A 24717-nucleotide genomic window follows, 5' to 3' on the forward strand; every position below is an offset into this window, starting at 1 on the left:
TGCCAGCAAGTTCTAAGAGTCAGCTTTTACAGTGGGATGTGTCCGCATTCTCTCTGAGATGCTGTGGTATGTGAGAGGCAGTGCACTCTGGATAAAGAAATGTTTAGATTCAGACAGTATTTGGTCTACCACTCAGCAACTGTGGGCTCCTGGTCATGCTATCAGTTATGAACCAAACTGCACCTCCACTCCACCCCCAAATATGTTGAAGCCCTAACCCCCAGTGTGACTGTATTTGGAGATGGGGCTTTGAGGACATAATTAAGGTGAAATGAGGTCAGAAGGGTGGAGCCCTAATCCAAGAGGATGAGACACCAGGGGTGTGCACACAGAGGAAAGGCCACGTGAGGACACAGTGAGAATACAGCTGTCTGTAAGCCAGGAAGAAAGGTCTTCCAAACCAACCGAGGTCACCAGAAACCAATCTTGCTGGCACCTTGATCTTAAACTTCCAGCCCCCAGAACTGTGAGAAAATAAATTGCTGTTGTTTAAGCCCCCCAGTCTGTAGTATTCTGTTATGGCAGCCTGAGTAGAACAATAGACTATTAAAATTCACTGATTGATCCTCAGTTTTCACATTTACAAAATGGTAATCATGATAGCCAATTCATAGGGTTGTTATAAAGTTAACATGTGCATTATATGTTCCTGCATGGAACAGACATGTAATAAACATTCTTTTGTAATAAATTGTTCCTTTGCCACTCTCCTTATATTTAGGGGCAAGAATTTTGAGGGAACTCTTTAAGGTGTCAGTCAAATTTCAGTTTAAAAAAAATTCTGGATTTTATTGGTAAGTATGCATGCATTTTACCCTAATGGTTGATGCAATGCCAAGGTTAAAAAATGTGTGGGGGAAATGTTCTCTCTCTTTCTATGTGTTTACACATTTCATTTGGTTTCTGCCTCAACATTTAACATCTGCAGTTTTGGCTTGCGGTTATTTTATTCCTCATGGCCTTCATGATTAATGCATCGGTACAATCGTTTGATGACGAAGCATTAGGAAAACTCTCCCAGAATCCGAGTGCAAAGGGACATTTGGAACTGATGCTGCTGTGAAATACATATAAACCACTGTATGAAATTACTTGTTTAGCCAATAATTTCAAAGCTTTCTGAAAGTTTTATAAGCAGTTTCTTCCCTCAGGCTTTTATTCTGTGTCATTTGACCTTGCCGTGCATTTTCTCCCTTTGGTTAAGGGAGAAACACAGTCCGTTGAGAAAAAACGTTTATCTGAATAAGAAAACAGCTGGGGATGGGACTTGAGTGGTACCAACTTAACTTATGGATTAACCTTGCTCATGGTTGGATAGTTTCCTTAATTATCAATTCCATTGATCCGGTTTTAGACTTCAGCACAAGGAAGAGGCAGCATTTGGTCTGCAAACTTGATGTTTGGTCCGATAGCTTTGACTTTAGATCACTACCCTCAGTAACTCTTCATTTGTAAATAAAACCTTGCTTTTGTTTCAAAGCAGATACCAGGACAGGAGTCGAAGGAAGCAGCTGAGAGTGGGACAGGATGGAGGGGGTTGGGGTATTTGGATGGAGGTCACGGAGAATGTCCCGGCTCACTGCAGGCACCCCTGGCAAGGTGGGATGTTTGTGGCCCAGGGGGCCGCATATCCGAGCTCTCGCTGCTAAGTTCGGCCTGAGAGGGAATCTCTAACTGTGACTTCACGTGGGCTGATTTTGGCTCAGGATCGGCCAGCGTGGAGCGGCCTTGTCTGCAGAGCTGCAGTGTGGTCTGGCTCTGGCCCAGGTGAGGAGCTCGCTGCCTGTGCAGAGTCACCCTGGGTTCTTGTTTCCACGGGGTGGGAAGTGGAAGAAGGGGGTTTGTCTGAATAGCTGACTCCCAACAGTCTTCTGCCATTTTCCATGCTTTAACATTTCATGGTGGCAACCTACACATACCCCAGCCCCCAGTGTGAAGCTGTTTTCTCCATTTTCTGGCTCAGTTGTAACCTTCCTGTCTGAAGGGTTAATGGAGGAGTAGAGATAAGTGCTCTGGACAGTCTTGGGAGCCTGCCAGTTGATCCTCCAAATCCATTTTTTCCCTTTTCCTAGCTCAGGACTGGACCACGTTTCCTGGCCTCCTTTGCATTGAGGAGTGGCCACGTGCTGAATCCTGGATCATCAGGAGTGGGTGTGCCCTTCTGGACCAAGGCCTGAAATAGTGGGTGTGTCCCCTCCTATGCCCTTGCCCCTTCTACGAGGGATGATGGAGTCATGAGGTGGAGGGGCCTGGGTCCCCAGCTGGTGGCAGAGAGCTGCCATCCAACTAGAAACAAGAAAAAAAAATTGTGTTTGAGCAGCTATGTATTTTGTGTCTGTTATCAAATTGAGCCTTCTGTCTAATTTTATGGGCAGCAGTATTGACATGGATAAGCAGACAGAAGAGTTCTCAGGGGGCTGGTGTGGGAAAGAGCAGGGAGAGAGGAAGAGAGTGAAGATGGGGTGTTTGGGTTTGGTGCTTTTGAAAAGAAACAGGGATCCAAAAATGGAGTCACTTGTGCTAAGCTCTACATCAGTCAATGGGGACTGAATACCTATCCAGGTTCAGTCCCTCCCAGGGATGTGACCTTTTACCAGTCAGTCTGGAATTTTCTGGCCACAGATGAGGTAGCCTACCACACAGACCCCTGCCTTCCCCCAAGGCAAGTGACCTTGCTTGAAATACTCCTCAATTGTTTATGACTTCCTGTCCCATCCCCTTTAGGCCTTTAAAAACCATCCATTTTGTACAGGACCTCTCCTGTCTGTTTGCTAGGAGGGATGCTGCCTGATTCATGAATTGTTGAATAAAGCCAATTTTTTCTTCAAATGTACTCAGTTGAATTTTGTTTTCTAACATTGTCTTTTGAGAAATAAAACATTGCCAGCCATATCAGTAAACAAAGGATGTCAGAGTCATCAGCAATTGCAATTGCAGCCCTCCAGGGGTGAGCTGGTGAGCCCTGAGGGAACTCAGGGAGGAAACAAAGAATACCTGCTGTCAAGCAGCCATGAGACTGTGGCCACTCCCCATGGTGAGCCTTGAGGAAACGGTGGGTGTGAAAGCACAGGATATTGGCCCCGATAGCTGAGGTTCATATCAAAAGAGTGGTTTCAGTGAGCCTAGACTCTTGCATTTTCCTATGCATAGAAAAGCACTAAATTCCTTAATTTGAGATACCTAATTTTCTTTTATTAACAGTAATCTTTTGTTCCGACTACTCGCCCTTTGCTGTAAAACTCCTGTATATCCTAGCTCCCCCCTCATCTCCTCAGAGCAGTTGTCTGAGGGTTACTTGAGATGCTGCTTCCCAGGCTTGAAGTCCTCAAGGTATCTGCTGAATAAAACATAACTCTCAACTCTTAGGTGTGCATATACTTTTTTTTTAGCCGACACTAATGAACTAGCATGTGGTTAATTGAATGCCTGTGTTTTGTGTCAGGGAAATATCATTGCATATGCTACTTAAGTGCCTTTTAAAAACAAACAAAAATGGAAGCAAACAAAGAAAGCTGAACATGCCAGGGAGTATGGTGGAAAGGTGGCTTTGGAGTAGGGAAGAACAATGACTCTATCTGGGATCTGTTTCTTTTACTTTAACCTTTGTATTCTGTTGCTTTTGCTCCAAGTTAAGAATGTTGCCTATAGCCTGAAATATACAGGATAGCCCATTCTCAAGGCTCTGACCTTTAAAAGTGTAACACTTCCATTCATGAGATAAAAAGTTGCAGAACAGAGGATAACTGTCTTGTTGGAGGTTTATAGGAACATCATGACTGGACCTACCTGAATAGCTGCAATAACAAAGGATTCTGACACCAAGGAGTCTGCAACAACCAACTACACCCCCTCCCTTTTTAGTACAAAAGAAGCCTGAATTCTAACTTGGGTAGGATTGTTCTTTGGGACAGTAGTCCGCCATCTTCTCAGTCTGCTGGCTTTCTGAATAAAGTCGTTATTCCTTGCCCCAACAGCTCAGCTCTTGATTTATCGGCCTGTCTTGCGGCAAGCAGTATGAGCTTGGACTTGGTAACAGCCTCAGAGGCACCAATGCAGGTGAGGCAGTGGGTGCACGTGAGATGCATCCAAGGGAAGATGGGGAGGTAAGCTGGGCCTCCCACTTGACAGTAGCTGGTGGGGAACAGGCAGAGTTGAGAAACCAAAAAAGCCAATGAAATGTGAGAGTAGAGGAGACTGAAGTAGGAGTCTCAAGGGGCAGAAGAGGTGAGGACAGCGAGGAGAAGAGGTGGGGTGTGGAGTGGGCAGAAGAAGGCCGCACAGCCTCCAGGCCTTTCCCAGAGCAGTGTCAGGCAGCCCTGGACTGGGGAGAGGGCCATTCCAGGTCTGAGCTGTGAGTGTGCTTCAGCACCCAGGCAGGAATGCAAATGCGCGTGCGGGGGGGGGGGGGGGGGGGGGGCAGGGGGGGGAGGGGCGGGGAAATACAGAAGGGAATGTTGATTCTCTAGGTCTTGACGTTTCTTTCTTTCTTGGAATCTCAGGTGTGAATTTGACCGGGTGATGTGAATTGCATTTGCAAGAGCATTTGAGCTGCTCAGCGTGGGGAGCTGCAGCTGCGGTTGGGAAAGCAGACAAACCTACCTGCGTTCCTGCACAGCCCGGGACACAAACAACTTCCCACCCCACCCCCTCTCGACTCCCACCGCCTCTCAGGACCTTGCCCTGGGCCCCCAGCCATGCGCATGCGCATCAGAGTCCTGGTGGGACCCGCCACCCTGGTCCTTCAGCATCGTGCACGTGGCTTGACCAGAGATAATGTAGAGGAACTCTCTGCCAACTGTGAAGTGCTGTACAGTGTGCAAAAGGACGGGAGGAACGGCGCCAAGGATCTTGATGATTTACTTAACCTGAGTTATTTTGGTTTAGAGTAAATGTGACTCTGTGTGAAAAAGCCGCTCTCCCGCCCCCCTCCACCCCCATGTTCTTTTTCTTTCTATTAGAAAGATGACCAATTTACATAAAACTAGGTAAGGTGCAAAATAGCCTGGTGTTGAACTTTAACCTCAAAGAAATAACATGTGACTGAGTTACAAACTGGAAAGAACCTGATCCCAGAATTACTGGAAGCACCTCGAATTTGGGGGGCACCGCTTGTGGAGAGAAGGCTGCCGTGAATAGATGCTCTCCTGATGGGAAATTCTACACTGAAAATTGTATACGAATTCTATGGGGGAAACTTACGGTGTCTAAGAAAATGTCCGAAGAGCACTTCAAGAATTTTTAGTATGGTGGGGGAAAAACCCAATGGAAAAGCGGGATGGATCTCAAACGCACAGGAAAAATCAAAGACTGGAAGGAAATGCACACATGTTAATAGGGAACTTCTGAGAGGGGGGCTATGGGTGCTTTTAATTTTCCTCTTAAACATTCTGATTTTTCCAAATTTTCCAGAATAACTTTATATTCCTTTTACCATCATAAAGAAAAAAAGGTATTTTCTAACAAAACCTTGAGACTCTCCTGGCATGTGATCGATGGAATTTAGCACGTAGAAGCTAAATAATTATCAAGTACTTGATCTGAAGGTGTTCTGTCCCATATATCTGGTAACTTAGAAACTGAGAGATTTGTTTCACATGACTCTAAGAAAATCATAAGTAACCCCCATGGGGTGCTTGTGGGCAGAGGAGTGGTGGGCGTATACAGAATGCCTGCAGGTCTGAGACCACTGGAGGCCCCCAGTGGAGTGTAGATTAGAGGCAAGGTTCTGCAAACTTTTTCTGCAAAGGGCCGATAGTAAACAGTTTAGACTTTGCAAGCAACACGTGTCTCTGTTGCATACTCTTTTGTTTTTTGAAAGACTTTTTACAATGCTTTAAAAATATAAAATTATTCTTAGCTCATGGGCAGCACAGAAGGAGGCTGCAGCCTTGATCTGACTCCCTGGGCTGTCATTTGCTGACATCTGGGTTAGAGGCATGCTGGTAAGAAGAAATGGCTAGCTGCTGGATTAAGGGAGCAGCCATGAGGGTGAAGAGGGGACAATGGATTGGGGGCTGAATAAGAAGCAAAACTAAAATAATTTGGAGATTAGAGACTGTGGAGGGGAGTGGACAGGAGAATGGGGGATGGCAGGATGGTTGAGACCAGAAGGCAGAGGATGATGTGGTTTGGGCAGGTTTAGTTTCAAGTGTCTGCTCTCTCCTATGGGCTGAAGCTTATCAATGACCTGGACCAAGCTCTAGATTTGGAGGTTGTTAGCACATGTGCGTGGAAGTGTAACTATGGGCATGGGTGAAATTTCTTCTGGAGGCTGTGGAGTAAGTAGAGGATATAGAAGACAGGATTCTGGAAGACAATTACAATATGAAGCCAGAAGTAGAGAACCCAGAGTGGGTGCTGAGGAAGGAATGAGAGATGTGAGGAGAAGAGGGAGGGCAGGCCGGTAGCCAGGTGGCAGGTGGAACTGGAGTCTTAGGGGGGCAAAGGGGGCATTTGGCACACGCTGTAGGGACAACTGGAAGAAAAATGATGCATCCCTTCCCTCTTCCTTACAACAGAATAAATTCCAAGTGGATCAAAGATCTAAGTGCAAAAAAATAAAAACTACAGAAGGAGTAGAAGATTTGAGTGTTTTTATAGTTCTCTGAGTTGAGAAAGCCTTTCTAATAAGAGGAATCCAGAAACTATCTTGGAATGCTGGTATTTTTGTCAATATAAAAATTATAAATGTTTGTAAAAAAAAAGCAAGAAGACAAACCACAAAAAATATTTTCACACATCACATATATATTTCTGATTTACAAAAGCAATAAATACCCCCGTAGAAAAAACTGATGAAAGGAAATGAATATGGAGTTTATAAGAAGAAATACTCGTAGCTGAAAAGCATATGCTCAACCATGGCAAAGTAAAAGCAGTGCAAATATAATAACATTTTTTTACTCTAAAGTTAGTAACATTAAAAATAAACCATAAATACAGTATGTGGAGTGTATGTGTTGGGGGGCAGTGGAATTGTGAACTTGCATGTATTATCAGATGTGTAAACTGGCAAAGTCTTCCTGGAGGAGAGAGTGACAGTAGGTCTCACAATTTAGAAATGATTAGATGCCTCGTATTAGCAATTCTGGGTCTAGACATTTATCCTAAGAAAATAATTTTACAAACATTTATCTATTGTAGGCAGGGGATATTGCAGCCTCATTTATAATAGTTAAAAATTAGAAACAACTTAAATGTCTATCCACAGAGCACTAGTTAAACATATTGTTGCAGCTCTAATCAATGGAATACTGTGCAGTTATTAAATATGATTTCCCAATGTTTTGGGGTCTTCAACTCTTTGTGTAAAAATCACCTTCTTAATGAGGACATTTACCTCCTCTTAAAAATCTCAATCACTTCCTTCAGGTCCTCACATCTCTCTTCCTTATGCTACTGTTTACTTTTTCTGTAGCACTTTTCACCTTCCAGCATGAAAAAGTTTATTTATTGTGTTAATTTCTTACTTGTCTGTTGCCACTGTCAGAAAGGAAGTTCCTGGGCAGACATCTCTGTGTGTTTTATCTACTGATGGATCTCAGGCTCTGGAAAAAGTGCCTGACACATAGCAAGCCCCAGCACCTATTTATTGAATGAATGAGTATGTGTTTATCAACCTGGCAGGTTGTCCATGCCATAGTGTTAAGTGAAAAAACAGAATAAAACATATAGTTTACTTTGCATATATTGCCTTTTTGCATTAGTGAGTGTGTGTAGAAGAATGTCCTCCAAAATGATCATTGAGATCAATCTCTGAGCTGTAAGTTTGTTGGTGTTTTTGCTTTCTTTCAATTTTTTTATGTTTAAACTTTCCGTTAATAGTTCTATCATCTAAAAAATCAGTAGGAAATATAAAGCTATTTCTGTTCTAAATAAACAAAACAAATTCTGCATACAGCTACTGAGCCATGTCCACTGGGCTTGGCAACTGGGATTTACTAGTGTAGTGTGTTGAACCTTGTCCCACCCCCCAAATTCATGTCCACTGGAACCTCAGAATGTGACCTTATTTGGCAGTAGAGTCTTTGCAGATGTAATTAAGATAAGGATCAAGATGAGATCATACTGGAGTAGGGTGTGCCCCAAATCCAGTTAAAACATCTTCATATGACACAGAAAAGGACAGACAGAGACACAGAGAAGGCCATGTGATGGCAAAGGCAGGGAGTAGAGTGATGTGGTCACAAGCCAGTGAACACCTGGAACCCCTGGAAGCTGAGAGGCAAGGCAGGATTCTTCCCTAGAGCTTTTGGAGGGAGAATGGTCCTGCTGATGCCTTAATTTCCGACTCTGACCTCCAGAACTGTGAGAGGACACACTTCTGTTGTTTTAAGCCCCCCACTTTGTGGCAACTTGTTGTGACAGCCAAGGAAACTAATACAGTTGGTGACTTTGAACCCGGGGAGTTTTTAGCACATTTGCATCCTGAGAAGAAGCTGAAGCGGAGAGACTGACCCAACAAGGAAGGGGGGAGTGTGGGAGTGAGGGGTCTGGTGGAATGGAAGTCAACACATAGTGCTGTCAAGAGCAAGGGTGGGGGGATGGGCGCGTACAGAAAAAGGGATGAAGCTTCCTCCTGAGAGGTTAAGTGTGGTATGAGGAAAGGAGAAAGATGGGAAGGGAATATTGGTGACATCTGTCTCAGGCTCTGTGTCATGGAGGAGCTTCAGATGGGCTCATTTTCCAGTGTGAATTGCAAGAAATCTGTACTTCAGCAGACTCATTGAATTGAATCTGCATCTCACAATGCAAATAACTGAACTCTGCATAATCACAGATCAGCCAAAGGTGTCCCCATCCTTACTGGTCAAGAAAAGCACATGTAAACAGATACCTGTACACTCCTGTTCACAGCAGCATTAGTCACAATAGCCAAAAGGTGGAAGACATCTAAGTGTCCATCAACAGATGAATAGATAAGCAAAATGTGGTCTATACATACAATGAAACATTATTCAGCCTTAAAAAGACTACAACATGGATGAACCCTGAGGACATTATGCGAAGTGAAATAAAGTCACAAAAGGACAAATATTGTATGATTTCACTTATATGAGGTCCCTTGAGTAGTCAAATCCTTAGAGACAGAAATTAGAATGGCGGTTACCAGGGGCTGGGGGAGGAGGGAATGGGGAGTTAGGGTTTAATAGGTATGGAGTTTCAGTTTGGGAAGACCATGAGCTCTGTAGATGGATGATGGTGTTGGTTGTGCAACAATATGAACGTACTTAATGCCACAGAACTGTAGATTCTACAGAATGGTTGGAATGGTAAATTCTATGTTATATGCATTTTACCACAATAAAAAAGTAAATTGTGTTAACAAAAAGAAAAGCATATCTATTTTCTAAACGAGAGGGGAAGATTAGCTTCTAAGATGCTTTCTTGTCTTACTTCAGGAAAAAGTTTACAAACAGCAGTAATGAATTACAGGTGATGATGCTCCAGACAGAGGACAGGGTGGGGTTTTCCTGTTATATTCATGCCTGCATTTTTCCATTGAGGCTCCCACTGACGACTGGAACACATTTGAGAGAAAATTCAGAGCTGTAGTTACAAGTGGTGCTTAAAGCTCAAAGTCAATAGTTTGCCTTTGGCCCCTTGTCCTAATGCTTGTCGTTTTGCATAAGTCCTTATGTGAAGAGTCTCCTTCCTTGGGGGCTGGTGGTGATGCCTGCCACTGACGTCTGATGTGTCGTAGGGAGGTGAAGTCTCTTTTATTTGTCCTGTACCTTGAGCTGTTGTAACTATGGGAGACCATTATAATAATCTGACAGACTGGAAAGTTTAAAGTCATAGGTGTGTGTGTGTGGCAGAACGGCTACTATGTTCCACTGGGAATATGTGACAGAAACTAAAGGGCAAATGTTCCTATTAAAAATCTTAGCTTGGGGGCTCCACAACATGAACCTAAATTTAGAATGTCTAGTACCCACTGCCAGGTCAGAGGACTAACCCTGGCTGCTGTGCACGTGGATATGACTTTGTACAATGTGCAAGTTCAGTGCTCAAAGGAGGGAAATGACAGGTCACTTTGGACAGATCAGAGGAGACCAACATTCAATACCATGATTTCTCTTCTCATTGGATTTCAAGAATCTGAACCTTGGATAGTGAGAACCAGTAAGAACCTCTCAGGACCACTGCATACAGGTGTGTAGGTTGTGCACTGCACAAGGGTGTCCAGAGGAGGGGAGCAAGATGACTGAGATCCAGTCAGTGCTTTGCGTGCCTAGCTAGCACTTCTGGAACTGTGGGCATCATTTATTTTGTCCTCCTCCCTTTTAAATTTAAATTTAAATTTTTTTATTGAAGTATAGTTGATGTATAATATTCTATAAGTCACAGATGTGCATATAATGATTCACATTTTTTAAAGGTTATACTCCAGTTATTATAAAATATTGGCTGTATTCCTTGTGTTGTACAATATATCCTTGTAACTTATACCTAATAGTTCATACCTGTTAATCCTCCACCCCTATGTTGCCCCTCCCCGCCTTTCCTCTCCCCACTGGTAACCACTGGCTTGTTCTCTATGTCTGTGAGTCTGCTTCTTTTCTGTTATATTCACTAGTTTGTTGTATTTTTTAGATTCCACATATAAGTGATACCATACAGCAATTGTCGTTCTCTATGTCTGTGAGTTTGCTTCTTTTCTGTTATATTCACTAGTTTGTTGTATTTTTTAGATTCCACATATAAGTGATACCATACAGCATTTGTCATTCTCTTTCTGACTTATTTCACTTAATATAATGCTCCCCAAGTCCATCCGTGTTGCTGCAAATGGCAAAATTTCATTCTCTTTTCATCACACAGGAAGAAAGTGAGGCCCCAGGAAGCCAACTGACTTGCAAGGAGGCAGAGCCAGAGTGAGCTCTGAGTCCATGGATTCCAGTCTAAGTTTTCCCACCTTCCCTGTTCTCTGAAGACAGGGCTGCTTCAGGTTTTCCCCTTCTTCAGGGACCTTGGACTTGGAGGTTCCCTTCTGGAGTGAGAATTCCTCTACTGTTTCTCTCCTGATGAGCCCAGGGCGTGCCTTAGCCTCAGCCAGACCTGAGGCATCCCTGTTGGGCTGCTCACCAGCTGGGGGACTTCAAGCTACAGGTTCTTTATTTGTAAAATGGCCTTGCTGGGTTGATGGGAGAATGAAATGACATAATTGTGTTGGGCTGTGTGGCCTGGGACAAGGCACTGGGCTTTGGCAGCAGGCAGGCCTGTCTGGGACACTGCTTTCCCACCTCCAATCCATGTGCATTTGCTCAGGGCACTTCAGTCTCTGAGTGTCTGTTTCCTCAGTTATAAAATGAGAATCATAAGACCTACTTTGCTGGGTTACTGTGAAAAAGAAGTAAATCACCTGGTCCGTAGCAGACATTGAACAAATGGTTACAAGTTATGGTAGTGTCTGGGTTGAAGAAGATACCCAACTTGTAGCTATATTAATCACAATTTTTATAAGCTCAACACTGTCTTGGAAACTGTGAGAAATTCAGATGCAATCCAAGACACAGATGGGTAGATCCATCTGGAAGCGAAGAACCTGCTTGGTGATGTGAGACGCGCACACTGTCCCATATCAATGTGAGTTACGCTCTACACGGTGGATGAGAGACTAAGAATTTTCCAGCATGTCAGAGACAGGGGTAGGCCGTGGCTGGGCTGATTAGCAAAGGCATCTTGAAGGAGGTGGGAAATGAAAGCCAACCTTTAATGAGCATATACTACGTGCCACGTACTGGGTGGGGCACCATAGCCACCAGGAAATGTTGGCCCACCTTGCAGGGGAGGCAATGAAGATCTGTCGGGTTGAGTGACCTGCTGAAGCTTATGCATCTAAAATGGGGCCGGAATAGGATTCTCCGTCAGGTTGGCCTGATCCTGAAACTCATATTCTTTCCCTTCAGCTCCTGTGGCGAGATGTGAGGATGTGTGTGCGTACGTGCATGTGTGTGTGAGCAACGCAAGGGAAAGTGCGGCAGTGAGAGAAGGATCTTGCCTCACTTGGGTGCCCTTCGAGTGAATTACCCCGTAGAGTGGAAGAGATGGAAATAAAAGAGTGATGGATTTGTGGGGTTGTGTCTGGGGTAAGGGTCACTCTAGAGTGGGGAAGGTGGAGGAGAAGGGAAAGGGTTGCAAAAAAAAAAAAAGACCTTCTAGGACTTCATGTGCCCAAAACCAGTGTGGTAAGTGGGAAAATTCAGGTGTCTTTTATAAAATTTTAAATTGGAAGGGGGACTGGTCGTTGGAAGGTGGGGTGAATATTTATCGAATCCCTCCTATGGGTCAGTGTTGAACTCTGTGGCTCCACCTGCTGTTTCAGCGCATTCTCATCTTTCAGGAATCGGTGTGGCAGACTTGAATCACTGATTCAAGAAAGGCTGAAGTCTTCGCCCGAGGTTACACGGCTAGAACTGTGTTTGGTCCAGGGTGCTGGCTGCGCGTCTAGGGCTCTTTCCATTAATCAAACAGCACAGAGATGCGCAACGCACCAGCCCAGTGGTGTTGAGGGCGATGGGCGAGCTGTCCCAGAACATGAGAGCATAGAGGGACCACCAAAGAATCGAGACCACAGGTACCCAGGGGGTATCGACAGAGAGTGGTCTGAGGAGGGAGTGAGAGAGGGAGTTAGCAGAGGGGAGAAGGCTCTGCTGAGGGGAGGGTCCGGGTCAGGGAAGCCAAGGCCCCATATTTAGCAGAGGACAGGTCATTGGGTTTGGCAGCCAGGAGACCACTGGCGACTCTGAATAGACCGGTCAGAATGCAAGTCAGGCTGCAGGGGAAGAGGGTGATGATGGGCTGAAGAGGCAGGAGACATTTTGTCTGTAGGTGGAGGGAGGGGGCAGGGTGGCCGGGAATAATAAGCATGAGACCTGGATTTTCAAACGAGGGGAGGGGGGAGCTGGTGGAAACGGAGCAATGGGGAATTCTGGACGAAAGCACTGGCATGGGAGTGAATAAGTTATCCCGGGGATGGGAAGGGGTGGAATTCAAGCATCGCCCGCAGAGAGAGGACCACCCCTTCCTGTCTGCTGAAGCCACCGTGCCTGACACAGGAAGGATGACAAGCTGTGTCCAGCTCAGAACGGGGACAGCCGTTCCAGTCCTTTCTTCTTCCTGTCCCTGGACTGCGGTCCTCCATCCTGGAGAGCCAACAGAATGGATCTGACTTTCCAGCCTTGAGGAGGGACAAGGAGGGGCCGGGAGAGGTGAGAAAGTAGTTTCTTAGCTCTGCAGTAGAGCTGAGCCCCAAGACGACCTCCCGAAGATTCTAGAACTGGGAGGTGCCCAATTTTCTATGAAGGGTTTGGTAAGCTCTAGGGTGAGGACAGGGGAAGCTGTTTCAGAATATCCAATCCCTCCCTGACTGATGGGCATAACGTTTCTGTCAATTTTCTGGGGCAGGACTGGCAGAGCCTAGTCAGGCCCCACCACATCGCGGGTTTTCACAGTGGAGGAAGGACTTCAGCCCTCACGTTAGTCAGAGTTCCAATTTTGGACAATTGTTTCAGCTCACTGCTTCCCACAGACCCCTTGCTGTTAAGAATTCTAGCAAGTGGAAAACTGAATTTTGTTTCCTCTGCTGCCCCTTTCCTGGGAGAGACAATAATTGGGTTTCAGGAGAAGGGTCCTGGCAGTTCACTCTGAGCAGTGACCAGGTAATTGAGGGCTCAGGATAACTGGTCTCCACCATGAAACACCTGTTGGGAGACTCCACCAGCTACCAGCAAAAAAATTGGGGGTGGGGGATGGAGAGCAGGATTCAGGGTATTTTCTCTGCTCTAACAAGGTATGTTTAATTTTACAAGAAAACAGTTATTTCCCTGCATCATTTCCCCCCTCAACTTCACCTTTACTGCACGATCTCTAGGCATCCTGTCATTTAACTTTGCACTTAAAGTTTAAGCGATAGCATTTCGAGCAGATTAAAGCCGACGGCCTCTTTTCTTATGAAAGCTTGTATCCTCCCAATGTATTTCAATGATTACACTAATTCCTGCATCAATGAAACTGCATTGCTTTTACTGGAGATGTGGCTTAAATTCCTGGTGAAATTCCAGTTGGAATGCAGAAGGCCTACATTTTGCACTTCATTAAATCTGTGTTGTTCTGGCAAAATCTGCTGTTGGCATTTGAGAGTCTTTTGAAGAGAAGCCTGTTCCATGCCATCATTGCCTGAGCACGCAGGAATGGGTATGTCCTCCGCCAGGGCTTTGCGGAGGGCAAATGCACTGGATTTGGGGTCTGGAGACTCAAGTCCCCAGACAGCCACTTGGTCCCTTATCTTGGGCCACTGACCTTACTTCCCCACCTCTCGGTGCCTTTTTTTCCAGAAAAGGTGCCTTTTTGCTGGTAGACAACTTACCCCATCAGCTTTCATCCTGAAAAAGATTTCCCATCTACAATTGTTTTTTTTCAGGATGAAATAAGAAATTCCTTTTAAAAGGAAGCTTGAAAAGAATGAAATAATGCCAGTTGCAGCAACATAGATGGACCTAGAGATTACCATACTTAGTGAACCAGAGAAAGACAAATATCACATGACATTACTTATATGTGGAATCTAAAATATGACACAAATGAATTTATTTACAAAACAGAAACAGACTCCCAGACATGGAAAACAAATTTATGGTTGCCAAAGGGGAAGTGGGGGGATAAATTAGGAGTTTGGGATTAACAGATACACACCACTGTATTTAAAATAGATAAACAACAAGGATCAACTGTATAGCACAGGGAACTATATTCAATATCCTGTAATAAACCATAATGGAAAAGAATATGAAAAAGAATATATATATATATATATATATATAACTGAATCACTTTGCTGTATACCAAAAACTAACACAACATTGTAAATCAACTATACTTCAATTGAAAAAAAAAAGGAAGCTTGATATATTTTTGAATGGTCTTTATCCAATGAAGTACATTGCATCTTATTTTCCCTGGGAAGCAAATAAAATACAATCTTAGCCATATGTTCTCAAAAGACTTCCATGAGGTTTCAGTAGATGTGAGAATCACACCTCACCATTTTTCACACATATGATTACATTCCATGAGGCTTGCGTTCCCCCAGGTTTCAAAGAAGAGAACGGCTCTCCTCCACCTGCATCAGACAGGTAGGTGTGGTCATTCCCTCACCTCTGCCCCAACTTCCTGGGCAGCCCAATTTTCTGTGAACCTGTACCAGCATTCTGGGTTCTCTTCAAACGGCACTTGACTGTCGCAGCCCACCAGGTGACTGGGTAGGCATCAAATCTCACTGCCTTCACTTTCCACAGTCTCTTGGGTTTTCAATGTTTTTCTCATTTGTTTGAGTCAACGTGTGTTGCCCCCAAGGCTCTGAGGGGCTGGCAAGCAGAACCTGAATCTCTAGGCTGGATGCTGGTTTCTGGTTCTCCATTTGGCCAGGCTCCAGGGATATCATTTTTCTTTTCACAATTAAGTCACTGTCTGGGAACATGTCATAAACAGTGTGGGGTGGGTTTCCTCCCATTAGGGCTGAGACTGGGGGGCTGGGTCAAGGTGTTCCCACTGGGAGGGGTGGAGTGGAACGCACCTCCTCCCTTCCAGTCTGTGCAGAAGGGAAACTGCTGAGGCCTCAAAAGGCCCCACAAAGGGGAGCCAGTCCAAGGATTCCACGGAGGAGAGGACAAGACATGGGGAATCCTCAGACTCCCTGACGCCCCCTCCAAGTCCAGGAGACTCCGTAAATTGGGCTAAGACCACTGTTTTGCTGCTAAAGCAGCTCCACGGGGGGTGGCTGGGAGGGGGGAAGTAAAGCCTTGATCAGAGAGTTTGCCTATTCCTGGGCTGCAAAAACTCCCACCACGGCTGATTCCAACCTATCAACTGTTGACCAGCTCTCAAAATTCCTGAATATGTAACAGTTGCCTCTCATGAGCTGGTATGAACCTACTTCTTCACCCGGCTGGAACAAGTTCTACATCCCAGAGTGAGGGTGAAGGGATCCTGTTTTGAAGGGGAAGGAAAGTGAAGGGATAGTAGGTTTAGGAAATGCTGCCGACTCTGTCTCGCTCTTGGAGCGTTCTAGAACAAGCTAGGCTTATTCTGAATCATCCTGTTTTATAGATATATAATATTACAATTATTTGTAATTGCTTAAATGTGTTTCTCCCAGAATTCCACATCTAGGTTCCACAGAACATGTATCTGAAATACAGATTTGCTGGTTCCTGGGATGCAGTGGGAATTGGTGACTGTCGGGTCCACACTTGGCCTTCTTTGCTGTTTGCTCAGGGCTGGCCCTCCCCACCCGCTCCAGCCGCTCTCCGTCTGGCTGACACGGTTGACGTTGCAGGCTGCTCGGACTCTCAGTGTACCCACTGTTCTCGGGGCCCATCCACCCATCCTCCCTCCCCTCGACTTGGGAAAGAGAGACTCAGTCACCCTGTGACAGCAAAGACGAGAGTGACTATTATCCAAACAGAGGAAGACTCTCTGACACACATAGGAGGTTACCTTAGACTCTGTTGCTAGACCCAGAGGGTAGATGGAAATCGAGCTTCTAAAATAGAATCACTTAACCAGAAACAGGTACATCCCAGGGCTGGGAATCACCTACAGACTCTTTGTGCTGCTTCTTCTGCTTTCACCCAGCGCATTTTTTCCTATGGGCTTGAAAATGCAATCCTTCTATGTTTAAGTGTGGTACTGCCCCTCGTGGCACCAGGGAGACTCCAGACCTCAGCATCTAGGCTTTGGGCATTTTTGTGTATTCATCCCCTCCAGTCCTTCTCCCCAAAGCTATCGCCTCTGGTGGAGGCTGGTGCCAGGACCAGTGCGGTATCCAGACCAGACCCCATCCCAAAGGGTCAGTGCAAGTCCCGGACCCTCCTCAGAGGCACAGTGTGGGGCAGTCGGGCAGAGGGGGTGCTTAAAGCCTCAAGTGACTTAAAGTCCTTGAAGTGACTCATTTGGTGGAAACCCACAGCTGGAGGCAAAAGAGAAAAGGACATCTGCTCTGAAAGAGCCAAAGCAGCCTCGCTGGTGGGGAATGAGGGCAAAGCCCCCATTCCTGGAGCAGCGCTGCTGCTGTTATGGGAGCCAGACGGAATTCTTAGGGGAAAATATGCCACAATCAAATGCCCATCCCTGAAAAATGCTTGCTGTTTCCTGATGTGATATTATCACGTCACAGCATCCCATGGACCACCCATGGCTGGGTTTCCAAGGGGAGAGGGAACGGTGTCATGGAGCTCATCTGTGGACATGCCATTTGGGATGCCCTTGGGGTCTGGACTCCATAAAGGAAGGAGGATTCTCTCCTCCTGGCTCTCATTGGCTTCCCAGCCAGCTTAGGCCTTGGGTGAACTTCACATGGAGTCTAAGGTGAGGTGCAGCTTCAGGGCTCACCTCAAAACAGATGAGCTGAAATATGCATCCCTGACGCCTTAAGTGCGCTAAGCGCCCTATCTCTACCATTTTGATCCCATAACTTCAACTGGGGGGCCACATGTCACTCACTGTGCTAGGCCCTGGGATACAGAGATGAATAAAACCTCAATCCCTGCCAGAAGACGCCACATTTTTTTTGTGGCTAGAAACTGAGGTCAGGGCAGGAGTGTGGGGAGATACTTTTTTGTAATTAGAGAAGATCTTCCTTTAAAGGTTGTGTTGGAATAGGGGATGTCAACTTAATGGGCATGGGGTTTCCTTTTGGGGTGATGAGACTGTTTAGGAACTTGATAGAGATGCTGGCTGCACAACTTTTCAGTGCACTAAATGCTATTGAAATCACTTCAAAAACATTAGTTTTCGGAATTCCCTGGAGGTCCAGTGTTTAGGACTCAGCACTCTCACCGCAAGGGGGCACGGGTTCAGTCCCTGGTCGGGGATCTAAGATGCTGCATGCCACAGGATGTGGCCAAAAAAAAAAAAAAAAAAAAGTTAGTTTTCATGTTATGTGGATTTCACATAAAAAGAAAAGTTGCATTGGATGGTAAAAGTCCAGAAGGTCATGCCTCCTCATCTGCCGAAGCCTGAGAAGCATACGGGTAGCTGGGAGATGGAGCGTGTTGGGATGCTTGCCCGGGGCCGCTGGCCTTGCAGGGAGATGGACAGAGGGTGAGGACTGTCCCCCAGCTCCTTGTTCATATACCATTCACCCCTACAGGCTCCAGTGCCGACCATCGTGCTGAAGCCAGCCTAGAACATCTGGCAAGTCATTCATAACCAGTGACTGTGATGAACGCCTGCGAGCTTCAACTGATGTTAGCATTTCACTGGATGGGAGGTGCCATCCTTAATCATGTTCTTATGCAAATTAGACACAAGTTGCCACCATGGGCCATTGTGGTTGACTGGGTGACAGTGAGCTTTTCTCCTGAGATCAGTTTCCCAACCAATCACTTTGGGTGCATCATCTTTTCCTTTTGTGGTGCTGGCATTCCTGGCTTGGCACTAATGTCATGGGGAGCACGGCAGTGTTCTCAGAAAGCACGGCTTGTTCTTCCCTTGAGGCCCCCCGCTCCATCTGGGCTTGATGCGAGGGGAAGACCTGTTTCATCCTGCCTCACTTTGGGTGTGTTTGCTGGAGACGGAAGTCTCATTTGGGGTTAGAGTGGCCAGAAGTTGGCTGGATTTGTACCTATCATTCATTCGCTCCCTGCGGATGATTCCCCACTTGAACCTGCAATACTTTGTGAATATTCGTCAGGCACTGGAGATATTTGCCTTTCCCTTCTTCTCCCAACTCAGGCTGCGTGTTTCTCTTGTGAAATTAAGCGCCTTTGTAAAGTGAAGCAGAGGCAAAGTCAAGACGGCAACTTCTCTGCGATTCTTTGCCAGTTTTGTTTGTTTGTTTTCTGGTCTCATCTTGCTAAAAGGAAGAAACAGTTTCCCCAAGCAACAGCCTTGCATTGTGGAACACCTTTGGGCAGCTCTGACCACAGTAGGACTCGAATTGAGTCTTCCATCCTGGGAGGGAAAGAGATCTGGAAAGGGGACTGTTGATTCCTTCCTGTCCATTCACAGCTAGTGAGGGTGGGGCCTGAGTGAGCTCTGGGGATGGGGTCAGAACACCAGCAAAGGCTCTCGGTCCACTAAGCCACAGCTCTGGACTGTTTCTGTATAGAAAGTGGCAAATTACTGCACAATAAAGCTGTTTAGCCCTACATGGCTGTGTCTGGGGACTTAAGGCCATTCTGGTCCTAGGTTTTCAGGTCTACAGTTGAATGAGCTTGGAAGGCTCTGTGGCTGAGGTGTGCTTCTCACAGAAGATGCCTTTGGTAGAAAGGGAGAAAACTCCCACCTTCAGCAAGAGGAACTTCTTGGACTCTGCACTTGGTCAGCTCTCGGAGAAGCCGGGTGGAGGGACGGTTTGGCACAGGGGATTCTGGGCTTTTCTGTTGCTGTATGTGTTCAGTGTTCACATCATGCTCTTTTTAAACAGTGAGCTCTTTTTGATTCTCTGCTCCCACTGACAACTGGCGTAAGCCATGGTAACAGGCAGCCCTTGGGGGTAACTATGATGCCGGTTTGGTGTTCTGTATCTCCCGAGACTGACTTATTAACAACCCATAGATTGCAAAAGGCCCTGCGCTGCCCGTGCCTGGGGTCTGTCTGCTGCAATGCTGTTTGGGTTTCATGCTCTTGGGATATGGTCCTTTTAAAATTGCATTTTCTCCTGCTTCTGTGCTCCTCCCCTGTGTGTTTTGCTCAGCCTCCTACTGAATCACTCTTTCCTTTTGGTTCTCCAGCAAAGGTGTATTTGATTTCTCTGAAGTCACTTGATAGAATTCTGAACACAAGTACATACACTGAAGTAATTACATCTGCTCTTTTTAAAAGGAAAAATAGAAGTTGGTGTTCTTCTCTCGACTTTGCCTTGCCTGTGGATGTCAACAGTTGCAAATGATATGTCCTCGAAAAGTCATGTTTTATCTAGCTTTGCAAACTTTTGGCTTATATCATAAATCCAGAGACGCTGGTGCTCCTAGCCATAAATCTAATGTTCCTATTTATTTCCTTTTCCCCGAGTCCCAAGAAATATTTTTCAAATAAATGCTCAGGTGGACCAGGAGAGATTTTGTTTGTGTGTATTGCTTTAATGGACCCTGCGATGGTTTGGATAATGCTGTTCATCACACAATAAGGCATAATGGACTATGTGCCAGCTCTCTCCTTCCTGCACCAGCCATCTCTATAACTTCCTTTTTTTAGGTTTTTTCTTTTCAAAAAATTTTTATTGAAATACAGATGATTTACAATGTTGCATTCGTTTCAGATATACAGCAAAGTGATTCAGTTATACATACATATATATATATATATATATATTATTACAAGCTATTGATTGAATATGGTTCCCTGTGCTATACAGTAGGTCCTTGTTGGTTATCTACTCCATATATAGTAGTGTATATATTTTAATCTCAAACTCCTAATTTATCCCTTCTTCACCTTTGCCCTTTGGTAACCTTAAGTTTGTTTTCTATGTCTATGAATCTGTTTCTGTTTTATAAATAAGTTCATTTGTATCATTTATTTTTAGATTCCACATATGTGATATCAAAGGGTATTTGTCTTTCTCTGTCTGACTTACTTCATTTAGTATGATAATTTCTAATAACTTCCTGATACGTGCAAAACAAAAAGATCCTTTGTAGCCCACAAGTTCCTCCTTGGATGGGCTGATGGGCTCATTTTTTCTGGGAAGAATGAGTAACTTTTGCTGGAGAGAACCCTGGGGCGGTCACCAGAGGAGGGTCCAGGATCTGCACTAATATGACAGCCACCTGCCACGTTGTCACTACTGGGCATTTGAAATGAGCCTGACCCAAATTGAGATGTGCTGTAGGTGCGATTGAAACAGGGGATTTGAAGACATAATGAGAAAAGTAATAATGCAATAATGTAATATATCTCATCAATAGTCTTCCTATTGATCGTATTAGAATGATAATACTCTGTATTGTTATATTGGGTTAGATGAAATATATCACTATGTTAATTTTACCTATTTAATTTTCCAGTTAAATGTGCCTCCTAGAAGCTGTAAGATAGCAACGAGGGGCTGGCCGTATGTTTCTACTGGACAGGGCTGCTGTGGAACATCTACTCCTCAGCAACGCCTACTCCTAGTGTGCTGGGACTGGAATTGATTCAGAGCAGCCAACTCCCTAGCCTAAGGGAGAAGAAAAAGGCTGCTATATGGGAGGAGCAAACTTGGGGGCCCAGGATTTGGGAAAAAAAATGAATAAGGGTTTGGAATTAAGCACAACTAGTTGAAAAAGGGTTAAGACATTGCTGCTAGTGTGAACCGCTTTCCATCTTTGGAAACGGTGGCCATTTAGCCCATTTGTTCAAGCATGGGCTGGCTTTCTGCACATCAGCAATAACCTAATTTGTGCCTGGCTGGAGAAAACAGACATCGAGAGCACCTTACTTTTGTGCTCTGCACAACAAGGGGGCTTGGCAGAGAGGAAGAGCTCTTGGAAAGACGGACACTTGCAAGTGGAAGAAGTGAGATGTGAGGACCAGGTAGTGTGTCTTTTGGTTTAGGCGACTGGATGGCTCATGAATTTATGTGTAATTCTGTGTTCGTTAAAACTTCCTCGGGGATTTTGAAAGAAAAATATCAATAATTACCAAGCACTGATTGGCATCCCGCGCTGAAGGTATGAGTCTCATATTCGAAGCACTGGTGACATCGCCTGTATTGACAATCATGCAGTTTGTCACCCTAATCTTTCCCGCCAAATCAGTTCCTCCAGGGCAGCTTGTCAAACAGGCTTGCTGGGACTACTTTATTTTAAAAAATCTTTTGTTATTTTTAATTAATTAATTAATTTTTATTTTTGGCTGAGTTGGGTCTTTGTTGCTGCACATGGGCTTTCTCTAGTTGCGGCGAGCGGGGGCTACTCTCCGTTGCGGTGCGCGGGCTTCTCATTGTAATGGCTTCTCTTGTTGCAGAACACGGGCTCTAGGCACGCGGGCTTCAGTAGTTGTGGCGCACGGGCTTAGTTGCTCCACGGCATGTGGGATCTTCCTGAACCAGGGCTCGAACCCGTGTCCCCTGCGTTGGCAGGCAGATTCTTAACCACTGCACCACCAGGGAAGTCCCTTGCTGGGACTACTTTAGAAAATGTGTTCAAGGAAGTGCAAATGCTGTGACTCCCAGTAACTCTTCCCTATTGCCCTTCCCCCTAGAGCCCTCAAAGACCATGAACTTCAAAATTATTTGTGTTTGGTTTGACCTTGTACCTTTGTTTAGATCTTTCCCTAACTTATTGGTAGACCTGACTGCTGAAAAGTATGACTGAAAATCTGGGTTTGTCCTCAGCCTGCTTCTCTTCTCATCCCTCACTCTCTCTGGGAGAGGTCACTTGTGCTGAAAATCTCCTAATATTTAGATGACTTCCACACCTACCTCTCCAACTCAGATCTTTCCATTTCTATGCTGCCATATTGACTTGCTTGCTAGACAGCTCCACCTGCATTTCCCATGGGAACCTCAAAATGAACATTTTCAAGATGGAGCTCATTATCCCCAGGCTGTCTGGGCTAAGTATTCTCTAAGTGCCCCTGCAGAGCTTCCCTGAACCCTTCTTGATTCTCCACATCACAGGAGAATGGCTATTATGGATGCACTGGGTCTCTCATGTCCTCTGGTTTCCTGGTGGGTTTAGCTCATGGGAAGCACTGACAGGAGATGGAAGGACAGGTGGACAGTGGAGCCTTCCTGTGGGCTCCAGGTTGAATTGAAGTGGATTGAGCTCCTCTTCCTACCACCACAGTCCCATTCGGTGGCCCTCTCTCCCACAGTTCTCTCTGGTTTCCTTCTTTGGCACCTGTGGACTCCAGGTGGTGATGGCTCCAGCTGTTCCCAGTCCTGATGCCTCCCCATCCCTGGATGGTTTCCCCTAGATTTCCCCACACCTCCATAGAGTCTCTCTCCTAACCTCCACACCCCCTCCACCCTGTGTGCCTTCTGTGTCCTGTAGACCCTGTCACATACCTCTCCCATGTGTTCCTTCCCTTTACATGACTCCATGGATGCCACCAGCGTCTGCTCAGAATCCCAAGCCAAAAGCCAGAGGATTCCTTGCTTCTCTTTCCTTCACCCCACTGACAGTAGACACCAAATCCCATGGCTTCTTCTTCCTAAAAGCTTTTCCTCTTGTCCCCACTTTACTATCCCCCTGTAGCAGAACTGATTGTGTTGTGGAATAAATGAAGACCAACCACATGAGAAAAGCAAAGACTACTAGAGTTTGCTATAGCAAGAGAGTCAGCCATGTGACTTGCATTTTGGCAAAGACTCAAAGGCAGGCAGAGGAGAGGGAAAGCTTCAGAGTGGAGAAAAGGGAAGGCTTCAGGTGTGCCCTGATTGGAGGCTATAGGTCTGGAGAAGCTATGGGTGGCCAATGAGTAGGGGGGTATCCTATGTGATTGCTTAGGGATGCATAGTTAGCTTTCTTTAGTTGGTACTAAGTTGGAAGCAGAGACAAAAATTAGGAAAGCTGTCAATTATTAATCAAGTCCCGGCCATTTTGAGCCAGTTGTTATGGAAGTCAATATTTAACTTCCTGGGTTTTACTAGAGATGACAGTCTGGGTTTCTACACCTCCCACTACAGTCTGACCCAGGAAGCAGGCTAGCTTCCTGGGTTGTTCATTGCACATAAGGGGCTGGTTTCCTGGGCAGATTGCTACAGGATATGGGTCAACGTTCTATTTTTATACATGGTCTGGCCATTGCCTATTTGTATATTCAGTCTCTCAGGGTCACTGTCAGTTTTTAATAAGCAACAAAAAGTTTTTTTGTTTGTTCTTGCTTATAAAGATAACATATCCTCATGTAGAAAATTTCAAGCAACCAAGGAAAGTATAAAGAAGCAAGCAAAAAATTCACCCTGTGTCCTGCCACCAGAGGTAACTACTGTTAACATTTTAATGAACATCTTTCCAGGTACCTTTGTGCATCAACACACATTCAAACACAAGCGATCAGCCCATAAATGCTATTCTGCAGCCTCTTATCAGTTTTCATCTGGATTGCTGCAGGTGTCTCCAAGTCTAGATCATGGCTCCAGTCTTTCCTACCTCCACTTCCCTTTTTTTTTTTTTAAATTGAGGTATAGTTGATTTACAGTGTTGTGTTAGTTTCAGGTGTAAAACAGAAATAGACTCCCCTTTCTTTTTCACAGAGCTTCCTCATGGGCTCTTTCCAGTTCAGATCCCATTGTGTTCCTGTCCTGCTTTACGTCGTTCAGGGGCCCTGCTGGTAAAGTCCAAGCTCCTTGGCAGTGGCTGCCCACGCCACTGATGATGTGACCTTGGTTTTCCCTCTGCCTGAACATAGAGTTCCCAGGGTGCTCTAAGGCACGATGCTCTTTCACACACGTGTCCTTTCACATGACAATGTCTTTTCACTTCCACTGTCTTCCATGCTCTTTCTTACCCCCTACAACTTACCTGAGTCCTCAGGACTCAGCTCAAACTTTCCCTCCCCGTGGAGCTCCCAAGACTGTTGGTTCCCATCTTCTCCACCCAGTGCCTGCAAAGGATAGCACTCAGCACATCGTATGACTGTGGCTGGCTTCCATGCCACTCTGCCCTGGCAGACCCTGAACTCTCAAAGGTAAGTGGCTACATCTCACCCACTTTCTCCACATCCCCGTGCCTGTGATGATGTGGGAAACACAGTGGAGGCTCAGTAGACACTGCCTGAATG

General features: G+C 45.5%; 1 protein-coding gene across 1 annotated transcript in view; it reads right to left on the reverse strand.

The window, feature by feature from the left end:
• KCNJ6 (potassium inwardly rectifying channel subfamily J member 6) overlaps positions 1-1878 on the reverse strand; it is a 91675-nt gene extending 89797 nt beyond the window's left edge. The window contains exon 1 of the mRNA XM_032629456.1: positions 1581-1878. Coding sequence (XP_032485347.1) covers positions 1581-1878 — 298 coding nt within the window. The remainder of the gene's footprint in view (positions 1-1580) is intronic.
• Between the last annotated feature and the right edge of the window lie 22839 nt (positions 1879-24717).

Source organism: Phocoena sinus, chromosome 4 (assembly GCF_008692025.1).
Source record: "Phocoena sinus isolate mPhoSin1 chromosome 4, mPhoSin1.pri, whole genome shotgun sequence".
NCBI lineage: Eukaryota > Metazoa > Chordata > Mammalia > Artiodactyla > Phocoenidae > Phocoena > Phocoena sinus.